Source organism: Oryx dammah, unplaced genomic scaffold (genome assembly GCF_014754425.2).
Source record: "Oryx dammah isolate SB20612 unplaced genomic scaffold, SCBI_Odam_1.1 HiC_scaffold_7, whole genome shotgun sequence".
Taxonomy (NCBI): domain Eukaryota; kingdom Metazoa; phylum Chordata; class Mammalia; order Artiodactyla; family Bovidae; genus Oryx; species Oryx dammah.
In genome coordinates, this window is record NW_024070191.1 from 7,691,834 (window position 1) to 7,713,389 (window position 21,556).

Genomic DNA, 21,556 nt, shown 5'->3' on the forward strand with positions numbered 1-21,556 from the left:
AGGAAACTTGGCATCCTCTGGCTCAGCGCTGCTAAATTCTAAATTGATATGAGTCAGTGAAGGTCTTGAGAGAATGTGGATTCTGAATCAGTAGGCCTGGGGTGGGGTCTGAGAACCTGCATTTTTAATTAGCTCCTAGATACGGCTGATAGCACTGGTTTGGCTTCCTGGTAAAAGGGTCTCCAATACAACACTGCTTTAGCATCATTAGAATCATTGTCTGACATTGTCAGACATTGCTGTCTGACATTTATTCTCAACTCTGGTTTAATTTTTAATCAGTCTTTATTACAATAAATGGAACAAGAGAGCAAGACAAGTGACACTGGTTTTATTTAGGAATGCAAAGAAGCCTTTTGACATTTAAGGTGTTTAAGGTTTTTGCACAAGTTAGAAAGAAATGGAAACAGATCGCTAGCAATTGAAAGGAACTTTGTTTTTCCACATCTACTGTAATATCTGATTTTCTCATAATATCATATGTCATCCACATTCTAGAAACCAAATTTTAATTAAAGAGAATACATGAACAACCACATCTAATGCACAGCATAGAAAGGTCACAAGTTTAAATCAGCTGACCAATGCTTTAGTGCACTATCCAGGCATTAGAATTGTATGACTTCCTGTCCCTTTAACTCAGATGCAAATAGGTTGATAATGGCAGTTTTAACTTTCCCCATTATATCCAAGTTGAATGTGGCAGTGATTTTATCCTTCAAGTGGCTATGCTTTTTCAAAAACTGAAATATGGCATTTCTTTACTGGCTGACCCTGGATTGTGTAAGAAAAGATTTATCTTATAGCACCTATGGGGCACAGGCAATTCGTAGACATGCAATTTTCATGGGCTGTGTCATCCTTTTAAGTTCCTAAGGGTCAAATATATACACATATATAGCATAATACTCAAGAAAACAAGCAAAAAATTTAAATGTCTTTTTAGAAGCACTTTTAAAGGTCTAGGAATCTTTTTCAAAAAGACCAATGCTGCTGCTGCTGCTAAGTCACTTTAGTCATGTCCAACTCTGTGCGACCCCATAGACAGCAGCCCACCAGGCTCCCCCCGTCCCTGGGATTCTCCAGGCAAGAACAGTGGAGTGGGTTAAAAAGACCAATAAAATGACATAAATAGGTCTTAATCTGTTTTCATAATTAGCATCCAATTAAGATATGTCATCAGTTTTTATTCAAATGAAGTTAATTAAACTATTAAGATACTGAGTTCAATTATGTCCTTAGCTCCAAATTCAGTCACCAAGTATCAGATATAATGACACTTTAATAAAAAGAACTTCTGCTTTTGAACTGTGGTGTTGGAGAGGACCCTTGAGAGTCCCTTGGACTGCAAGGAGATCCAACCAGTCCATCCTAAAGGAAATCAGTCCTGAATATACATTGGAAGGAATGATGCTGAAGCTGAAACTCTAATACTTTGGCTATCTGATATGAAGAGCTGACTCATTCGAAAAGACCCTGATGCTGGGAAAGATTGAGGGCAGGAGGAGAAGGAGGCAACAGAGGATGAGATGCTTGGATGGCATCACTGACTCAATGGACATGGGTTTGGGTGAACTCCAGGAGTTGGTGATGGACAAGGAGGCCTGGCATGCTGTGGTTCATGGGGTCGCAAAGAGTCGGACATGGCTGAGCAACTGAACTGAAAAAGAACTTCAACAATTAAAAATTATGAGCTCTAAAAGTATGTTACAGTCTATGTCAAGGCTATGGTTTTTCCAGTAGTCATGTATGGATGTGAGAGTTGGACTGTGAAGAAAGCTGAGCACCAAAGAATTGATGCTTTTGAACTGTGGTGTTGGAGAAGGCTCTTGAGAGTCCCTTGGACTGCAAGGAGATCCAACCAGTCCATTCTGAAGGAGATCAGCCCTGGGATTTCTTTGGAAGGAATTATGCTAAAGCTGAAGCTCCAGTACTTTGGCCACCTCATGCGAAGAGTTGACTCATTGGAAAAGACTGTGATGATGGGAGGGATTGGGGGCAGGAGGAGAAGGGGATGACAGGATGAGATGGCTGGATGGCATCACTGACTCGATGGACATGAGTCTGAGTGAACTCCAGGAGATGGTGATGGACAGGGAGGCCTGGCATGCTGCGATTCATGGGGTCGCAAAGAGTCGGACACGATTGAGCGACTGAACTGACAGCTTATGTATGATATCTCAATTTAAAATGTCTTATGCTTATTGTCTTTTGAAACCAAAAGGAATCATTTGAGTGCTGGTGTTAGAAATAGATCCCTTTTTATGTGCATATAGTGTACATGTTGGAGAAGGCAGTGGCACCCCACTCCAGTACTCTTGCCTGGAAAATCCCATGGACGGAGGAGCCTGGCAGGCTGCAGTCCATGGTGTTGCAAGAGTCAGACATGACTGAGAGGCTTCACTTTCACTTTTTACTTTCATGCATTGGAGAAAGAAATGGCAACCCACTTGTGTTCTTGCCTGGAGAATCCCAGGGACGGGGGACCTGGTGGGCTGCCACCTGTGGGGTCGCACAGTCAGACACGACTGAAGAGACTTAGCAACAGCAGCCACAGCAGTGTGCATGTACATGTCTAACAACTTCAGGTCAGAGTTCTACAAGAGCAAATCAGGATCAACTAATTTGCTAGGGAGTGACAGGCTGTGAAGAGTTTCAATTTATTTTTCTGGTGGTACATGGTTGCCTAACATGTTAACAGACGGCAAACAAGAAACAGACATTTCACCTTGATATAAACTCTGAGTTTCAATCTGGCTTCTTTCTCCCCGTTCCACAGTCCAGTAGGAGATTTCAGCAAGTCATCACACCTCATGGGAACCCACAAAAGTAAGATTTTCCCTGCTCTGAGTGTGAGGCTGCAGGGTTATTTCCTTACTGGTTTTCAGACCTCCATCAGCAGCTGCTGAGTCCAGCTTTCAAGTTCCTCTTTGTGAAGACCGACTGGGTGGGCCAGAGAAGGCGTCTGGGAGGAGGCACCCCAGTCATGATACGTGGTGAGGTCTGAGCACAGGTGACCCGAGAGCATTCTCAAAACTACAGCTTTCCAGCCCTAACTTACAAAGACCATGAAATATTAAGATGAGTGTAGGAAATAAACAGAGCAGATACACTGAAGGTGGGGACAATATTGTACATGCAGCTTTATTAATGACTCCTGATGTACAAGGTCATGAAGGCAGAGATGATAATGAGCACACACATGTACAGTTCAGGACGGCTGTCCACAGACGGCTGAGTGAGTGAGTACTCAGGAAAGCAAGGCGGACAAGAGCCACTGACTCATTGCTAGCCTCTGTATAGGAGATTCATAAAACCACAGTATAGATCAAGTTCCCTAAATCAACTTGCAGAAAAAATTATTAGTACTAAATACTTGTAGCTAAAAATTTAGAGATTTTTGTGGCTAACAAACCTTCACAGGTTGAGAGCTCCATTAGATGAAAAAGTCCAAGAAAATCAACACGGCTGCTCACCAGAAGATGCTCACATTTTCTAATATGTGCAAAACACAATGCACCTGTAATATTAACAGCATTCTTTCTTCTTCAGGCTAGAAGACCATCCTATGTATAACTGATAATAAGTCATTAAGAGACATACTACTTACTGTAAAGGTACTGAAATTCAGTTAGAGCGTATCATGGTGGGACTCATCATTATTCTTCCTTTGGGTCTAAATATCTTGGCTACTCTACTTATTTAAGTATCCAAATACAGATTTGTTTTGTGCCTTTACTATATTACTATGGAAATAAATCCCCCAAGTAGAAATTTCTTGAAACACTGAACAGAAATCCAGAGATCACTTAAAACATATACAAAATACACACACATATTCATTTTCAGGGGATACATAAAGCTTAAGTAAAAAGAAAAAATATTTTTCACATATAGAAAGTGAAAATGCTGTTTCAGCATAAAATTTATTTTTGTGCTTATTTTACAGAGTTTAGAATACACGAGGCACATTATTCGATGACAGTGAGTAGCCTTTTCAGCTTCTGTTTCTTCTTTAAATATAGATGCTGACAGTAAAGATGGATTAGATGCAGTCTACTTTTTCCTCAGTTGGCTCACTTTTTAGAGGATTATAAACCATGAACTGAAACTGAGTAAATGTTGGAAGTTTATTGCAAGCAGCACCTGGGGCCAAGAAGAGAGAAAGCCGTTTGGTTAAATGTAGAATGCACATATTTACAACCAGTACAGACACCGCTTCGGACAGTGGCCACTGTGTACCTGCTGTCCAGGCAGGCCATACCAGTGTGAGTGTGTCTACCTTAGTACCCATCAGCTGACAGCCCATGAGACCTCATAATAAAGGCTGATGTTTTGCTCCTATACATATGTGGTCATTGCTACCATTATTTTAAAGTTTTCATACCCTTTTTGTAGCAGAAAATTTTCAGGTACATTTCCTAGTCACTGGGCCATTCCCTGTATCCACCCATAAAACTCCCCTCCCTAGGCTCCCTATTCGTTTCTACTCTTCTATGCCCATGGGTGGGGAGGCTAATTTGTCAAGATGGTCTCCGTCAGAAAGAGACAGTTCTTCCCCAGCTCAGACACCTGGAGGGCATCCTTTTATTGCCACTACTTTCAGCATAAGGAGCTGATCAATTTTAAATTCATCTACAATTATATAATTATCATTTTTACATCCTGTTAAATGCAACTTTGAGCTTTCTAAGGTTTATTTCCTAAGAGGGAATCGATGAAACAGACTTATTTTAGACATAAAGCCTTTTCCCCCATAACTTATATTGACTTTTGCATTTTTAGTACTTAAAAAAGCGTAAGGAATTCCTCCACCAAGTTTTCAAATACCGAACTGTGGGAAGTAAGAGATCAAAGCACAATAATAAGCAGTCTAACCTAATAAGTTGTATTGATCAGTAGGCCGTGTATCTTCCCCATCTGAAATCTCACTAATGAAGAGCGGCTGTGGTTGATCTTGAAGTGCTTTGAAACTATGATAGGTTCACATGAAAAGTAAATGAAGCAAACGATATGCCTCAAATACAGTGCAAAAATAATTCTGCTAACACCTTTAGCTTACTAATTGGTAATACATTTTGTACCTGGGAACCCTGAGATCTAGATGACTGAGGCCTTTAAATAATGAATGGAAAAGAAGCAGGGAAGATCACTTATCCCTAACTACTTCTAACAAATAAAGGCATTTGACTTGATTAGCCCATCTCAGCATGCACTTGAGCTGAAGCTAAACTTTCCTTTGGACAGATGTCAAGGCTACAGGCTGAAAACCAAGGACTGGATCCTACCCACTGCCAGTCAACCAAGGAGGGTTTCAGGTGCATTTTTAACCCATTGGGGGTCTTGACACATCAGCAGTGAACATCTACTCAGTATAGCCCCGGTTTCTGCTGCAGAGGAATAAAATTCCTCACGGCATTTAAAAGTCTCTGTCCTCAGCAACATTTGCAGGTCCACACAAATATGAATTTCAAATCAAACCCACCATAACTTCCAGTCACGTTGGCACATATCACAGCCCCAAAGAATTTGGGAAAATACTTCTGGATTCTTGAGATCACTTTTTCACACGCTGTGGTTGGATTTTCTCCTCTTCTCATATATTCTACAGCTTGATAGCTGATTTAAACAGAGGCAAAACTTTAGTATCACAGAATAAACAAACTCCAAAGTTTCGTTACTTGAGGTTCCATGTGTAAAACCAACAAAATTGTCACATTTAATACAGTGCAGATAGGTGAACAGAGGGCCCTAACTTCTGTGGCAATATCAACAGAAAAGGAAGTAATCTTGGTACCATTTCTGTCTTTTCAGCTCACTCACCCACTCATTTCAGATAAGAAGTAATGTTTTGGCTTTGGCTGAATAACTGTTATTTAGTAATATCAGCCTAAAGTCAGAAAGTATAGAGTATAGTTTCTTTAAATAAGAAACAAGGCTACTGTCAATGGGGAGAAACACTAGGCATGAACAAAACAGCTAACTGTAAGGGTTATCTTTTGGTCGATAATGGTATGTAGTGACTCCACTTTCTACTTTTGTTGCCAGTTTTCACGTTTTCTCAGTGGCCTTACACTTGATTTAAATAGACCCTAAGCATTCTCATCTGTGTAGTGCAGTGAGCGGTATTACTCCATTTCAGAGGACTGGGACTGCTTCACTTGAAGGATTATGACTGTTAAAGTGATACTGTGAAGAGCTGGTAGGCAAGGTTTCTAAAAGGTTCTGCCACACACAGGTTCAGGTCGCGTGGCACAGATGATCACGTTCTATCCTGACACAGGGCGTTGCCACCTGAGTCTCTGGAGTCACAGATGGAGGGGACACACCTTGGTACGAAGCGCATCAGGATGTCCCCATCGCCCGTGGCTGCTGCGGCCCCCACCACGTCGTCAGCATAGGCCCCAGACCCAGGTATCGGTGAGTCTCCTATTCGGCTTTGGAAGGGCACAGCATGGTCATTCAGGGTGCAGAAAACTCTCTTAGATGTTTCTGCTTAGTCACTGATTATCATTTCAAGTAAATTCTTCATCAGAGTACAGACAAGCAAGATTTTCCTTAGTTTTTCCACTTGGGTTTTCACAACCCTGCACTCCTTACAGGGCGATCAGCCAGCAGCCCGTCACACGCAGGGGGCCCGCACAGGTTCACGGCGCCTGTCCCGACACCACCATCCTGCATCGTCTCATGCAGGATCGTCTCAACAGGTTCCAACCGCTTGTCCTCATCTACAATCTGTTCCTGCTTTCCAGCTCACATGCCAGCATTTCAGCAAGCTTTTCCTTGTGTTAATAATAAACCGTCTACGCTTTTCTGCTACTTTGAAATAAAAGTCCAGGAATCCTTAAAGACTGCCTCAAGTCCAGCTCTGGTCTTCCTTCCCTGCCCTTGACAGATGCCCAGTTCTGCTCTGGCCATCCTGAGCCCTGAACCCAGGCGTGTACTGCTGCGGGTCGGCTCGGGCCATGGCCCGGATGTTCCTGTTCCCTGGCTCAGACTCAGGGTCAGTGCCTGGCCTCCCTCTCTGGCCTCCCTGACTATCCTGGCCTAATCTGATCACCCCTGAACTCTGCAGCCCTGGATGAGACCCCTTCTCCTTTGTACTTAGCAGCTACTCAAGTATCTTCTTTCACAGTGAACTCAGCTATGAGGGCAGGGCTGTGCTCTTAACGCTCTTCATCCCCCAAGGCACCTAGGACATATTGGCTGACACTCAATACATATTTTCAAGATCTGTTCTTTTAGAAACACTAACCCAGGTATTTTGAATTTTATACCATTTGTAGATGTACCAGCAGCAATATTTCCCATCTTATGGATGACAACCATGCCTAGAAATTTAAAAAAGAATATATCATTGTAGGTATCAACTCTACAGTGTACCTCAAATAAAACCAAATAATTGAGCAATTGGCAATATAAACATCCTCTTCTATTAATTTCAGGTAGAAGACAATAGGAATCTTGGGGATTCTGAAAATTACACCAGTGGTATATAATCTGTGTGTTTTAATGACCTGGTTTCATGGCATCATTTTGTAGGCATCCCATTTCCTTACTTCAGACTGCTCACTTTTCAGTGCCTCTTCAATGGTTATGCCAAAGAGAATCACTGCTAGAGACTAATGGAAACTTCCAACATTACTGGAAATGACTGGATTGATCATTTGAATGTGGCAAACATAAAATTATTAAAGAACTAAATATCAAACAAAGATTTAAAAATCATCACGTGAATGACCATCAGATTTCTGTACAGGGTAATTGACCAAAATGAATACAGATGATATGAAAAGAATGTGTGTGTATACATATGTGTATATGTACATTTTTTTCCTTAATTGGCAGTTAATCAAAATCACCTTCTGGTTCATGAATAAGAATAAAGAAATTTAAAACTATAAGGAAGCAATTAAAAATGGCTGACTATAACCATAAATACTGTAGAGAAGACAAATTACCAATAGTATCATGACTGTAACTGTGTGCTGTATCTTCATAGGCGATGCCATCTCGTTTTAAGATAGTCGGTGGTTTGTAGGGTCCACAGTATTTTGAAGAATCTGGTATAACATTCTGTAAATAATATTTAAGTTTTATTTTTTTAGAAAGGGTTATTTTAGAAATCAGCAAGTGGTTATGAACAATTACTAAACATTAGCAAGAAACCAAAAGGACATCTGGTAACTTGAAAGGTAAGAATTAAAAGCCAAAGGTTCGCTAAGTCTTATGTGAACAGATGGATATAATTTTGCTAAATACTTAGTCAAATCTCAGAATTACCCAATATGGACTAAAGAGCTATAATATCTGAAAGAGATCCCCACTTTTTCTCTGTATATGCCAAAATGTCTCAGCACAATGGTAAATATAAAGATTTTCTTTTTTAGATTAGATATGATTTTTAAGATTGGATTTTCTTTTTTTTTTGATTCCTTAAAGAAATCAGATATACAACCTGATTTTTTCAATTTTAGAATCTGTTCCCTAGCCAAGGAAGAGTTATTCTGAGATTTAAAGCAAAATCTATTTTAAAATCTTCCAATTTTTAAAGCTAGGTTCATGTGAGCATATTCCAAGTTGTACTCTCAGGTTCTTTTATGAATCTGAGAGGCTCAAGAAAATAATCCAAATTCATAAATTCAGCTTGTGGACCTGGATTAGTATTAAAGCAAGAAGCCTACAACTCATGTCTTATCCATTTGTGCACAGGGTGCCTCCCATGACCTGGTGTCAAGCAGTGGTCTCTTTCAAGAGACTCCCTGGTTACTCAAAGGTAATTAGAATTTGGTGAAGAAGCGGATGAGAGATCAAGGTACTCCAGAGAAGGACTCTGCTGGGAATGAAAAACCGATTTAGGCTAAAGTCCTGGTGGCTCAGACTGTAAAGAATCCGCCTGCAAAGCAGGAGACCCAGGTTCAGTCATCCCCTACAGAAGGGAATGGCTACCAACTCCAGTAATTATGCCTGGAGAACCACATAGACGAGGAGCCCAGTGGGCTACAATCCATGGGGTCACTAGGAGTCGGACACGACTGAGGATTAACACTTTCTTTGCTTTTCCGTTGATTTACAGACAAATTATCTTTCTAGTAACAGACACCTAATAGTATAAATCTTCAAGGTGAATAAGGGCAAAATATAAAGTATACTTCAAATAGATAAACTGTTAAGAAATACTTTAGATTAATGGTTTCCAAACTTTGGGTTTTTAACACATGGAACCTTTTGCTACAAAGAAACAGAGAGAGCAGTTGTAGTGAGGCAGCCCCTTACCCTACAGCAGAAACCTTTTAAGTCTGAAGCCACTGCCAGGGGCCAGGAGCTCCCCAACGGGGATGTGGATCAGATGCAGCTAGGGAGCTTTTGAGACCACCTGTGCCCAGAGCTGGCTTCAATCGCTGGTTCCAATGAGCAACCAGGGTTGCTAACTCACGCTGCAGGCAACAGGTGGATGACCAAAAGCGGAAGGACTGTCACTCAATATTTTCAAATAACTTTAAAAAATCATGCATACATACCTTCCAGTAATTTGGTTGGCAATTCCGAGCAAGCCAGTCTGAATGAAGAGCCTGAGAAACGTTGGTGGATAAATCCTCATTGATAAAGCCCATGCTTTCGGCAAACTTAGTGGCTGGAGATTGGGAACAAAAATGTAAATGAGTTAAGTGTCTTCTTTTAAATAAAATGTATGTATAGGAAGTGCTGTGGGTCAGCTGTCTCCTTCGTGGAGCATGAGGTGGGAAACACAGACAGTCCAGGGAGTATTCAGACTCAAGGAGTGCTGTGGGCAGCGGTTTCCAGGTCTCCACTTCCCTATGCCCTTCCTGACGCTCATCTACTGACACCCTGGTGTTGTGTGTGAGGACAGTTCTCCTTTCCCTCCAGATCTGCTCCTTCTGCTTTACAAAAGGAAAGGGACACCCTGCAACAACAGTGACTCTGTGGCTCTAACTGGGGTGCAGTGCCTGGCATGTAAAGAAATGCTAAGACACCCAATAAAGGCACCACTGATTCCACGAAAGAGTAACAGCTCCTGGCTTTGTCGGGAAGCTTTCCATTCTGAACGTCAACAAAACTGAAGGATGCCTCCTGGAGTTGTTCACTGCATCATTAAACGATGTAGCAAATGTGATTTTTGACTATAGATCGCAGTATGATTTTGAGTATATACCCAGGAAGGTGTTCAAGGAAATACCACTGTTGTAGCAAAACTCCTTCTGTTCCCACCTTCTGTCATCATATGTCTCTCAGGTCTTATACCCATATAAACGTAACACAAGAAGGGAAATGATGCTGAATCCTTGTTCCCCTCCAGTAATTACTCATTTACTGATAATAAACTGATTTCTAAAATATCCTCCATTAAAGATAAAGAACGTATGGTTTAGAAGTTAAGGAACTTATCCGAAGTTAAACAGATGTTATGTGAAACAGCTGGACTTTGCTTAGGTCTGCTTTTATGCACTATTTTATACTGAGCCCTTTTTTCAGAGTGAAGACTAGAGCCAAAAGACAGCATAATGGAGCACAGTTGAAACACACCTGCCTCTCCTGCTAACAGCGTGTGTGTCGTGTGTTCCAGGACTTTGCGTGCCACGCCAATGGCGTTTTTAATTCGTCTAAGATCGCCTACTGCTCCCACGTTCATGGTAGTGCTGCCAGAAACAAGCACGGTAAGATTAACTCAGGTATTTTTATATGTTCACAAGTTTTTTACTTCAGCCTATAGTGTTTTGTAAGATTAAACTCCACTGTCTTACCATAGAAGTGACAACACATTCACAAAGTTCATACAAATTCCCACATTCAGACATTTAAGGGAAAAAAAAACCCAGAAAATCAATTAGCCATGTGCTCCCACAGCACTGGCCTTCTCAGTTTCCCACCACTCTGGCTTTTGAAAGGGCCTTTAAGGCTTCAGGTCAGGGAAACCACAGGGTTCATGGCTGGCAGGTAAACAATGGTTTCCCAGGAACACATTTTTGTACTTTAAGGTTCTCTCTATTCTAAGGAGACCTACCTACCTCCATGTGATATTTCTGTTATGATAACGATTTTTCCTTTCAAAAAAATCTTAAATTGAGGTGTAGTTAATTTACAATGTTGTGTTAGTTTCAGGTGTACAGCAAAGTGATTTGGATTCTTTTCCATTATAGGTTATTACAAGATATTGAGTATAGGTTATACCAAAATATATCCTAACTTATACATTGTGGGGGGAGGGATAAACTGGGAGATTGAGACTGACACATATACACTACTCTATATAAAATAAACAGCAAGGACCTACTGTACAGCGCAGGGAACTCTACTGGGTAGTCAGCAATGGCCTAAGTGGGAAAGGAATACAAAGCAAAGTGTGTAACGGATTCCAACACCTGAAACCAACACTACACTGCACATCAACTACACTCCAATAAAAAAATTAAAGGAAAACCACCGACTGTACTTGTGCATCTTGCTCTGGGTATAAGGCTGCTGCTGCTGCTGCTGCTGCTAAGTCGCTTCAGTTGTGTCCAACTCTGTGCGACCCCATAGACGGCAGCCCATCAGGCTCCTCCGTCCTGGGAGTTTCCAGGCAAAAGAGTACTGGAGTGGGTTGCCAGTGCCCTCTCCGGGGTATAAGACTAACCAACTGCAAATGTAACTCCACCTGCAGCAGAGCCACGGTGAGAAGCACGGCTCTGTGTGCAGGGCGTCCCTACCCGTCCATGATCATGGCGTCCAGCGTGGTCTCCGCCGACTCGTCCGGGCTGCCCCCGAAGCCCACGCTGCCGTCGCACTGCTGCTGCTCGCACGTCGCGCAGCCGCTCTCAACCGCGTCCAGGGCCGAACCTCCGGCCGCCAACGTCTTCCATGCTGGGAATCAAATCCCAATAGTGGTTGTGTAGATACTGATTTCCTTTTCCGTGCCAAAGGCAACAGACCAAAAATGGCACGAAAACGCCTATTTTAAAAATTGTTTGCACATTTACTCCAGTTAAGTTGAAATTTTCGTTTATCAAGTGCTACAAAGAAGTCAGAATGATATAGGCAGAATTATGTTAGACAGGTACTTACCATGAAGAATCCAAAGGCTTCGGCTATTGATGCCAAGTGAGGGTTTTTCCACTTATTAGTACCCATTTCTACTACGTGTGTGGAAAAAGAATACTTCTGTAATTCTGGGCCGTGTGACCCTGAGCTAACAACTTAACCTCTCCGCATCTGTTTCCTGCTATTTAAAATGGGGATATTAATTATACAATACCTGAATTAATGAATTAATCCACCTGAGCCCACATTGGAATTATCTGCTGTTATGGTACTGTTATGGACACTTGCTGTGATAGAGGCTACTTCAGTAGGTATATTTTAAATAATCTGATGATGTAGAAAAAAATCTTATGATGCTATATCATGAATTTTCAATTTGCCTTTTAGTAGCTTCAGTTGTAAGTTTTAAAACTGGAGAGAAACACCACATTAAATACTTATTCTGGTTCCAGTGGCCATGCTTTTAATACTAAACTATGTTCTCCAGAGGCCCACACATGGAAAAGGGGAGGAAGAAAAAAGGTCTTCAGCAGTCAGTTTCTTTACTAATAAAAATAGAATTCCTTGACGGGTTGGTGCTACTATTTGTAAATAATTTAAGTATTACTACTGAAAGAACAGGCTTCAAAGTACATTTACAGAAGTTTCCCCCTTGAATTCAGGCAACACAGAGAACTGTTTCCTGCCTGGGGCCCTGAACTTTCTTTTCTGTCTCCTTGTAGCTGGCAATTTCTTGTAGCCTGTTTACGCATTCTCTGAATCATATGCACTGCCTGTAACATACAAACTTAAGGCCATCAAATGCTAAAGCCAGTTCAGCACCAGAAAATTCTATTAGTAGCCTCAAGTGGAGGAGAGGAGTAGGAGTGGAAGAAACTCCTGGGGCAGTACGAGTTGAAATGAATGGAACACAGTAAGAAAATGACAGAACCATGATACGTACAGGATGTTACAAGAGCACATAAGACAGGTACCTGACTCAGACTGGGTCTGAGGGTGCTAAATGAGGGAAAGCTTCCTAGAGGAGGTGATAATCTTAGTCATTCTCAGTCCCAGATGGCTGCAAATCAACATCACTTAAGCAACTTGAAAAAAAAAAAAAAAGTCTCGTTCAAGCAGTAGAATGAAAACCTCGAGAGTGGGGCCCAAGCATGTGTATTTTTTGAGAAGTTCTGAGGCAGTTGCACTCATCTCACACGCTAGTAAAGTGATGCTCAAAATTTTCCAAGCCAGGCTTCAGCAATACATGAACCGTGAACTTCCAGATGTTCAAGCTAGTTTTAGAAAAGGCAGAGGAACCAGAGATCCAGCTGCCAACATCCGCTGGATCACTGAAAAAGCAAGAGTTCCAGAAAAAAATCTATTTCTGCTTTATTGAGTATGCCAAAGCCTTTGACTGTGTGGATCACAATAAACTGTGGAAAATTCTGAAAGAGATGGGAATACCAGACCACCTGACCTACCTCTTGAAAAACCTGTATGCAGGTCAGGAAGCAACAGTTAGAACTGGACATGGAATAACAGACTGGTTCCAGATAGGAAAAGGAGTACGTCAAGGCTGTATATTGTCACCCTGCTTATTTAACTTCTATGCAGAGTACATCATGAGAAACGCTGGACTGGAAGAAGCACAAGCTGGAATCAAGATTGCTGGGAGAAATATCAATAACCTCAGATATGCAGGTGACACCACCTTTATGACAGAAAGTGAAGAACTAAAGAGCCTCTTGATGAAACTGAAAGTGGAGAGTGAAAAAGTTGGCTTAAAGCTCAACATTTAGAAAACGAAGATCATGGCATCCAGTCCCATGACTTCATGACAAATAGATGGGGAAACAGTGGAAACAGTAGCTGATTTTATTTTTATGGGCTCTAAAATCACTGCAGATGGTAATTGCAGCCATGAAATTAAAAGACGCTTATTCCTTGGAAGGAAAGTTATGACCAACCTAGACAGCATATTAAAAAGCAGAGACATTACTTTGCCAACAAAGTTTGGTCTAGTCAAGGCTATGGTTTTTCCAGTGGTCATGTATGGATGTGACAGTTGGACTATAAAGAAAGCTGAGCACCGAAGAACTGATGCTTTTGAACTGTGGTTTTGGAGAAGACTGTTGAGAGTCCCTGGGACTGCAAGGAGATCCAACCAGTCCATCCTAAAGGAGATCAGTCCTGGGTGTTCACTGGAAGGACTGAAGCTGAAACTCCAATACTTTGGCCACCTGATGCAAGAAATGACTCATTTGAAAAGACCCTGATGCTGGGAAACATTGAAGGGAGGAGAAGAGGACAACAGAGGATGAGATGGTTGGATGGCATCACCTACTCTATGCACATGGGTTTGGTTAGACTCTTCAGTCGTGTCCGACTCTGTGTGACCCCATAGACGGCAGCCCACCAGGCTCCCCCGTCCCTGGGATTCTCCAGGCAAGAACACTGGAGTGGGTTGCCATTTCCTTCTCCAATGCATGAAAGTGAAAAGTGAAAGTGAAGTCGCTCAGTCGTGTCCAACTCTTCGCGACCCCATGGACTGTAGCCTACCAGGCCCCTACGTCCATGGGATTTTCCAGGCAAGAATACTGGAGTCGGGTGCCATTGCCTTCTCCGCTTGGTTAGACTCAGGAGTTGGTAATGGACAGGGAGGCCTGGCGTGCTGCGGTTCATGGGGTCGCAGAGTCGGACACGACTGAGCGACTGAACTGAACTGAGGATGATGATAATGTATAGCCAAGACTAGAACCCCGTATTTCTGATGACAAATACGGCATGTCAGCATGTAGCACAGAAAGTAAAGGTGAATAGATGATGCTTTATTTGGGAACTTGGTCGTTTGCCAAGCTTAAGTAGAGAGTTACTGCAGATACTTCAGGGGTTAGAAAGCAGAGGTGCTGAGGCAGACAAGAGACACAAGCCCAGAAAAAACAATAAAAGGCAAAAGAAGGTGCAGGGGCCCCTGGAAGTCTGAGCAGAGGCCATAAGTGCCGTAGGTCAGGGTGGAAAATATTGACCGGCGTCCGAACAGGAGTCACCCCGCCGCTGAGGACCTAAAATGCAGCTGTGGCGGGGAGGAGGGTGCGGCGCGGGAGACGCCGCGGCGCGGGGGGTGCGGGAGAGGCCGGAGGAGCGGCTGCGGAAGGTCGGCCGGCTCCGGGCTCCGGGCTCCCGGCCCCCGGCCCCCGGCCCCGGGTCAGCGGCGGCCCGCCCGCCCCGCCAGCTCGCGCAGCGCAGCCCCCGGCTCGGCCCCGCACCTGCCATGGTTGCATTCCTGAAAGGCCAAGTGTTGAGAATCAAGGGCAGCTGGCCGAAGCTGCGCGCCGGGGCTGGGCCAAGCAGCAACAGCAGCAACGGCAGGAGGAGGCCCGGCTTCCGTGCCATAGCTGCGAGCCCAGACCGGCGCCAGAGGTCACGGCCGCTGAGGACCTGCGGCCGGTGAACCCGGAACTCGTGGTCCCGGCGCCCCGCCCATCGTTTTGCCCCGCCCACCCCTCTGGGCCTAGGGCCCAGATCCTCAATTCTCGCGAGACGTGGTTTCCGCGGCCCCCTGGGAGTTTTCAGGTCGCCACGGTGTTGTCGGTTGGTGCTAGCGTCTTTCTGAGGTCTTATTTTTCTTTTTGTAAACTATTCAACCAAAAATTAGTATGAAATTATTCGGCTTTGGCTTACAAGATCCTGAGGACTTTTAAATTTGATTTCGTTAGTCGAAGTTGGTCAGTTTGTGAAATTTACAGCGTGCTCCGTGCGGTTCCTTGACGCAGATACGGGGATGGTTATTGAGTGTTAGTTAGGTGAGCCGTGCTCGCCTATAAACCAGGTTTATTTTTGATTTCTCTCACCCTACCTGCAGTCGTCTCTCCGCTGCAGTATTTGTAGGACGTCCTCTGGTTATAAATCCCTGAGCTGAAAGAAATGGGAGAAACTGGAGAAGCGGAAATTAACAACTGTCTACACAGCTCGCTGAGGTGTGCTTTGTTGTACCTCTAGGGCGAGAAGCTACCTCTATTCATTTCTGAATGTGTTTTACTCGTGCCTGGCAACATTAAGTGCTTAATAAATGTTTGAATACAAGCAGAATGGAGACTTTACCTTGTTGAAAGATGAACTGAAGCGCATTAAAGATTCTGGGAACTATTTCTAAGTAGACCTACCGTAAAACATTCTCGTTGAGCGTTCATTTAAAACCTTTTATTTATGTGTATCTAATTTACTTGTTTTAACAATTAGATTTGCTTTTGGAAATTTCATGAAACATTAAACAGCTAATCATTTTAAGTTATGTTTCTTGCTGACAAATTCTGCAACTGAGGGAAGGAGCTTCTTTGATTTTGTAAACCGAGGTAGAATTAAAAATACTCTGTTTAATGCTAATAGCTTCAAAGATTGACCTGTTCTAATTAAGTAAACAAATTAGGTTTTATTTATGAAGATTATCCTAGATCACATGAACTTGAAAAACAGTTTAGTTTCTATATTTCTGTGAGTATATTTTACTGTTTGCCTTTAAACCAATTAAAATAGAGCTCTTTACAAATTAATAGTGCCAATACTACTGGGAAGCTTAAAAAATCATACGACTATAACACACATAGATACTATAAACGTACAGATGGATGCAAACAGTTTTTATAGGTTTTGTTTTAAAATTTTAGGCATGAGACGGGTATGATATTGCAAACCCCACTAGCTTATAAAAGATCATTGTGTTCCTGGCAGATGGAACAAATTAAGGTTACCTCTTCAGACAGCTTTTTACTAATATTTATGAAAGAAACTTAAGATTTTTTTCATAGGCCTGGATTGCAAAATAGCCTTTTCTCTCTCTGTCTCTCTCTCCTGGTAAGAATTACCTTGGTTTCTAGAGAAGACCAAGTAGAACACTTACATCTCAAAAGACAGTGAAAGAGTGCAAGTTCCACCAAGAAGGACACCGGTTTGAAAGTCCAAATAATTTACGAAATCTGAAAACATTTTGAGATGAATTGGGGAGGTTTGGGGATTGGTTAAAAGAAGAAAAAGGAAAAAAAGCAAAGGAATGAGTGTGCTGTGAATTGTTTGTAGAGTCGCTTTTCTGTTCTTGTAAAGACTCTATCTGTAATACAAGTAAAATGTTTTTAATTCCTCAAATAATTGGACTGCAACCTGAATATTAAGAGACTGACTCAACTATCCAACCACTTATCCTCAATTTGTTTCTTTATGCCAGGGAGAAGATCTTCCACTAAGGTAAAAATCAGAAGATTTTATTGTTTCAGATTTAGAGTTCTGTGTCTTTGGAATGTTTTAGTATATCCTTCCACAAAGGCTTCCTAATGTGTTTCTTTCCTTCTGGGTACAAAGTTTTATTTTTAGTTTAGAGGACAAAAGCTAAAAAAAACATTGCTCTCAGCCTTTTAAAATCAGCTTCCAATTTGACCAACTTCTGATAATAGAGCTACTTTAATATAAGTTTAAAAAAATCCTCTCAAATACTTTGTTAGGTTTCAGCTGTAACGGACAGTAAATAGTCCTGACTGTATTAAACAACCCCATGGATGCAAGGGCTTCCCTTGTGTCTCAGCTGGTAAAGAATCTGCCTGCAATGTGGAAGACCTGGGTTCGATCCCTGGTTTGGGAAGATGAGGAGAAGGGAAATGCTACCCACTCCAGTATTCTGGCCTGGAGAATTCTGTAGACTGTATATTCCATGGGGTTGCAAAGAGTCGGACATGACTGAGCCAGTTTCACTGGATGCAAGGGGCGTTTCCCCAGGAGGGTACAAAAGATCCCACTCCCCCAAGATCTGGCATCACCCGCAAGACAGCCAAAGCAAAGACTCGAGTTCTCCCGAGATCTGGCAGTCTCAATGGGTTGCAACCCACGTGTCTTCCAGGCTGTATTTGCAGACTCCCAACCTGAGAACTGTCAAGCCAAGTTCTCAGTTCACAAATGAGACAAACCAGCAGGCATAGCTGTCCCTGGGAGAGAGAGTCACCACCAGTGAGCATCTAGAAATCCGTCATGAGTCACAACCCAAAGATCTAATTCTCACAAATGGGATTTGGAAACTGTTCCTTCCTCTTGGCCAAGCCCCACAGTAGAGATCTGGGAGAGCTGTTGCTGCTGCTGCTGCTGCTGCTAAGTAGCTTGTCGTGTCTGACTCTGTGTGACCCCATACACGGTAGCCCACCAGGCTCCCCCGTCCCTGGGATTCTCCAGGCAAGAACACTGGAGTGGGTTGCCATTTCCTTCTCCAATGCGTGAAAAGTGAAAGTGAAGTCGCTCAGTTGTGTCCGACTCTTCGAGACCCCATGGACTGCAGCCTACCAGGCTCCTCTGCCCATGGGATTTTCCAGGCAAGAGTACTAGAGTGGGGTGCCATTGCCTTCTCCGGCTGGGAGAGCTGACTTTGGTCAAGACCCCCACCCTTTGCCGATTTTGCCAGTTTCCCCAGGATCCTGGCTGCAGGCCCTGGAGCAGGTAGGGTATCCCAGCAGGTCTCATCCAGGTCCCCAGAGACTGTAGAGAAGGAAAGATAATGTTCCCTCTATGCTTTCTGGTGAGTGCTTGTCTGAGACCCTTTTTCTCTAGGGCACCTTCTGAGTGGTGGTGAAAAGCCCTCTATTATGGCCTCAGTAGTTCAGGTTGTCTTTGTGAGTTGAGCCTGCCTGTTGAGCCTAATAACAAAACTTGATTCACCTGTGGTGCTAGGCAGAGCCCGGTCCAGCTTACGGCAGTCCCCATCCACCCAGACCCAGGCTGGCTTCTGTGCCAGATCCAGCCGGACTCCAGCCAGTTTCAGGGCCCAGCACAGACAAAGGAATGCTTAGTTGAAGTCTGAAAGCTCAGACTAGGTTCCAGGCGGACTCATTCATGACCTCCAGAGCCAGCAAGAAACTGTGAGCTTGAGGCACAGCAGGTACTTGCATTTGCTTGCTCTTTGCTGTTGTGTGTGTGTGGGGTGGGGTTTATTTCACTCTCTCTTCTGATGCTGGCACTGTTAAAGGATAAACTGAGTCATATTAATTTATTTATTTGAGCAGAAATCAATTTGAATCAGGTGGTAGCCAATGTAGAAAGTAGCAGCTTGAAGGAGCTGTACAAAATGAAAGATTTTGACGGGCGGAAGGGAATGCAAACAAGATGGTTACACCAGCATTGCCGTCACCCCGCCCCCCCAAAAAAAGCAGATTGGTTGGTTGAAGATTACTTTCCTTTAGGGCAACAGGGACCATTTTTGTGCAAGACAATCTTTCCACGGACTGGGGGTGGGGGTGGTTTCGGGATGAGTCAAGTACATTATATTTACTGTGCAGTTTATTTCTAATCTAATGCCACCACTGATCCGGCAGGAGATAACAGTCAGCGACTCACAGCTTGGAGACCCCTGCTTTAGGGGAGGACACAGGGCTTCATGAGCAGATTATCTAACTAGTACTGATCAGATGGTTCCTGATTGACTGGCTTACCTGTCCATTTCTGGTGATTCCGTTTTGAGGGCTGTCCTCTTGTTTTCAGCCATATGCATGGCTCGTTTGTTTAGCTCAGTTGTCTGGGGAAATGGCAGAGCATGAACCTTCAGGGGCTGGAATGCCTGCCTGATGGCGAAGGGAAGCCACATCACCAAATGATCCAGAGGAGTGTCTATAAATCTGTCCAGACTTCTAAAATATTAACTTGGTAGCAGTTGTAAGGTTTACAGAAACTTCAAGGCTCTCACTGCTATGAAGTTAAGTATAGTTTAAACAGCCTAAGATAGCCTGGAAGAATTATCCTAAGATAAAGAAATGCTATTAAAAAGTTAGGTATAATTGAAGAGAAGTGTTACAAATTTCTGTTCAGGGTTTTTGGAGGAGGAATGAGTCATTTGTGCTGGGGAAGTCAGGATAAATTAATGCCAGCTGAAATTTAGAAGAGGCGAAACAGGTTGAGAAAGCAAGGAAAACGTGCACTGTCTTTTCAATTAATTTTTGTTAGCACCTGCACTGAGCCTTTGTGTTCTTGATACACCCTTGGGGGCCAGGCCAAGCCTTCAGGAAAATAAAAAGTTGTATGATACAGTACATGAAAAAACTGGTCTCTCTGCTCATTGCCCTCTATAGCTATCTCTGGTTCTTCTGTCTAAAAGAACTGAACTTTGTTGTGCATGCTCAGTTGCTTCAGTCATGTCCGCTCTTTGCAACCCCATGGACTGTAGCCCACCAGGCTCCTCTGTCCATGGAATTCTCCAGTCAAGATTACTAGAGTGGGTTGCCATTTCCTCCTCCAGGGAATCTTCCTGACCCAGGACTCAAACCCACATCTCCCTATGTAATATTATGATAAGTCAAGACAGTTTTATGTTATTTTTATTTAAATTTAGAGTGCATTACACAGTTTTCTTTGGTCAAAAGCTTATTTTTCTAAATGGAACTTACTTGTGACTAGCAATACTGTGGGAGAGTTCTCAAGTTCCAGATTTTAAAATGTTGTTGTTTAGTTGATCAGTTGTGTCTGACTCTTTTACAACCCCCATGGACTGTAGCCCATCAAGCTCCTCTGTCTATAGGATTTCTCAGGCAAGAATACTGGAGTGGTTTGCCATTTTCTTCCTCCAGGGGAATCTTTCAAACCCAGGAATCGAATCCTCATTCCTGCATTGACAGGCAGAATCTTTACCACGGAGTAACCAGGGAAGCCCCTTTTAAAACATGGGGTGACAACCTATCGGCATGATTAATTTATATAATCTTCCCTTGGCACACTTTTCATCTGTAAGATGGAGAAAAAAGAGTGTTATTCTTTATCTTAGAAAGTTTGGGGAATAAGTTAGGAGATGTGAGAGAATGGTAAAGTGCTACGAGAATTCAGTTGTTTAATTGGCATTTGCCAAGCAATTGATGTCAGTGAGGAGGCAGCCCAGAAATAAAACAGCAAAAAGAAATTTCGCCATTCAGAATTTTCTATAGGACTAATAAAGAGTTGGCTGGATACCTAAAAGGCATTCTGTAAAGTAAGCACTTTGATTTTCATGACTGTCTTAAATGAGAATTAAAAAGAATGTTTTCCATTCTCTAAAATTTGGTTTAAATTCTTAAAAAGATGGGCCATGGCAGGATTGTGAGATTTCTGGAATGTCTTAAAAACAGCATCCTCCAGCATTCCCAGATGGAAACGTAAACGATGTTACCAGTAGAGCCTTCCTGTGTTGGGTGAGGAGGGGGCACAGGTGGCTGTAGGCTCCCCTCTTTTGCTCTAAACTTCATGGCTTTCAATTTATCAGTCTCTGAAGGATGAAGAGTTGAGTCTCTCCTGATAGCATTTGAAGCTGTGGTTCCACAGAGGATTTAACGCTGTAGTTGCAGGGAGTCTGGGTATTTCAAATCTGAGGCTTAAAAACTAAGCCATCCCCTCCGGCTTTTGCACTGATGCTGTGAAATCCATTTGAGAAACATGCTTGTGTTTTGCTGCTCATTCAAAGCTGTAAGCGTGACTTGGCATTGAAATAATAATTTCTTTTTTCAAAAGCTCCCCGCTGAACTACTACCAGGGTTATCTAAATATA

At 42.9% G+C, this 21,556-nt stretch overlaps 1 protein-coding gene across 1 annotated transcript; it reads right to left on the bottom strand.

The window, feature by feature from the left end:
* Window positions 1–3,118: 3,118 nt before the first annotated feature.
* On the bottom strand, window positions 3,119–15,485 carry AGA (aspartylglucosaminidase). The gene is made up of 9 exons (XM_040243241.1): window positions 15,288–15,485; window positions 11,709–11,862; window positions 10,546–10,658; window positions 9,522–9,634; window positions 7,962–8,076; window positions 7,256–7,331; window positions 6,330–6,437; window positions 5,486–5,619; window positions 3,119–4,146 (listed from the first exon to the last, which is right to left on the bottom strand). Exons 1-9 carry the CDS (start codon window positions 15,412–15,414, stop codon window positions 4,046–4,048), a joined length of 1,041 nt encoding a protein of 346 aa, XP_040099175.1. The 5' UTR covers window positions 15,415–15,485; the 3' UTR covers window positions 3,119–4,045.
* Window positions 15,486–21,556: the final 6,071 nt, after the last annotated feature.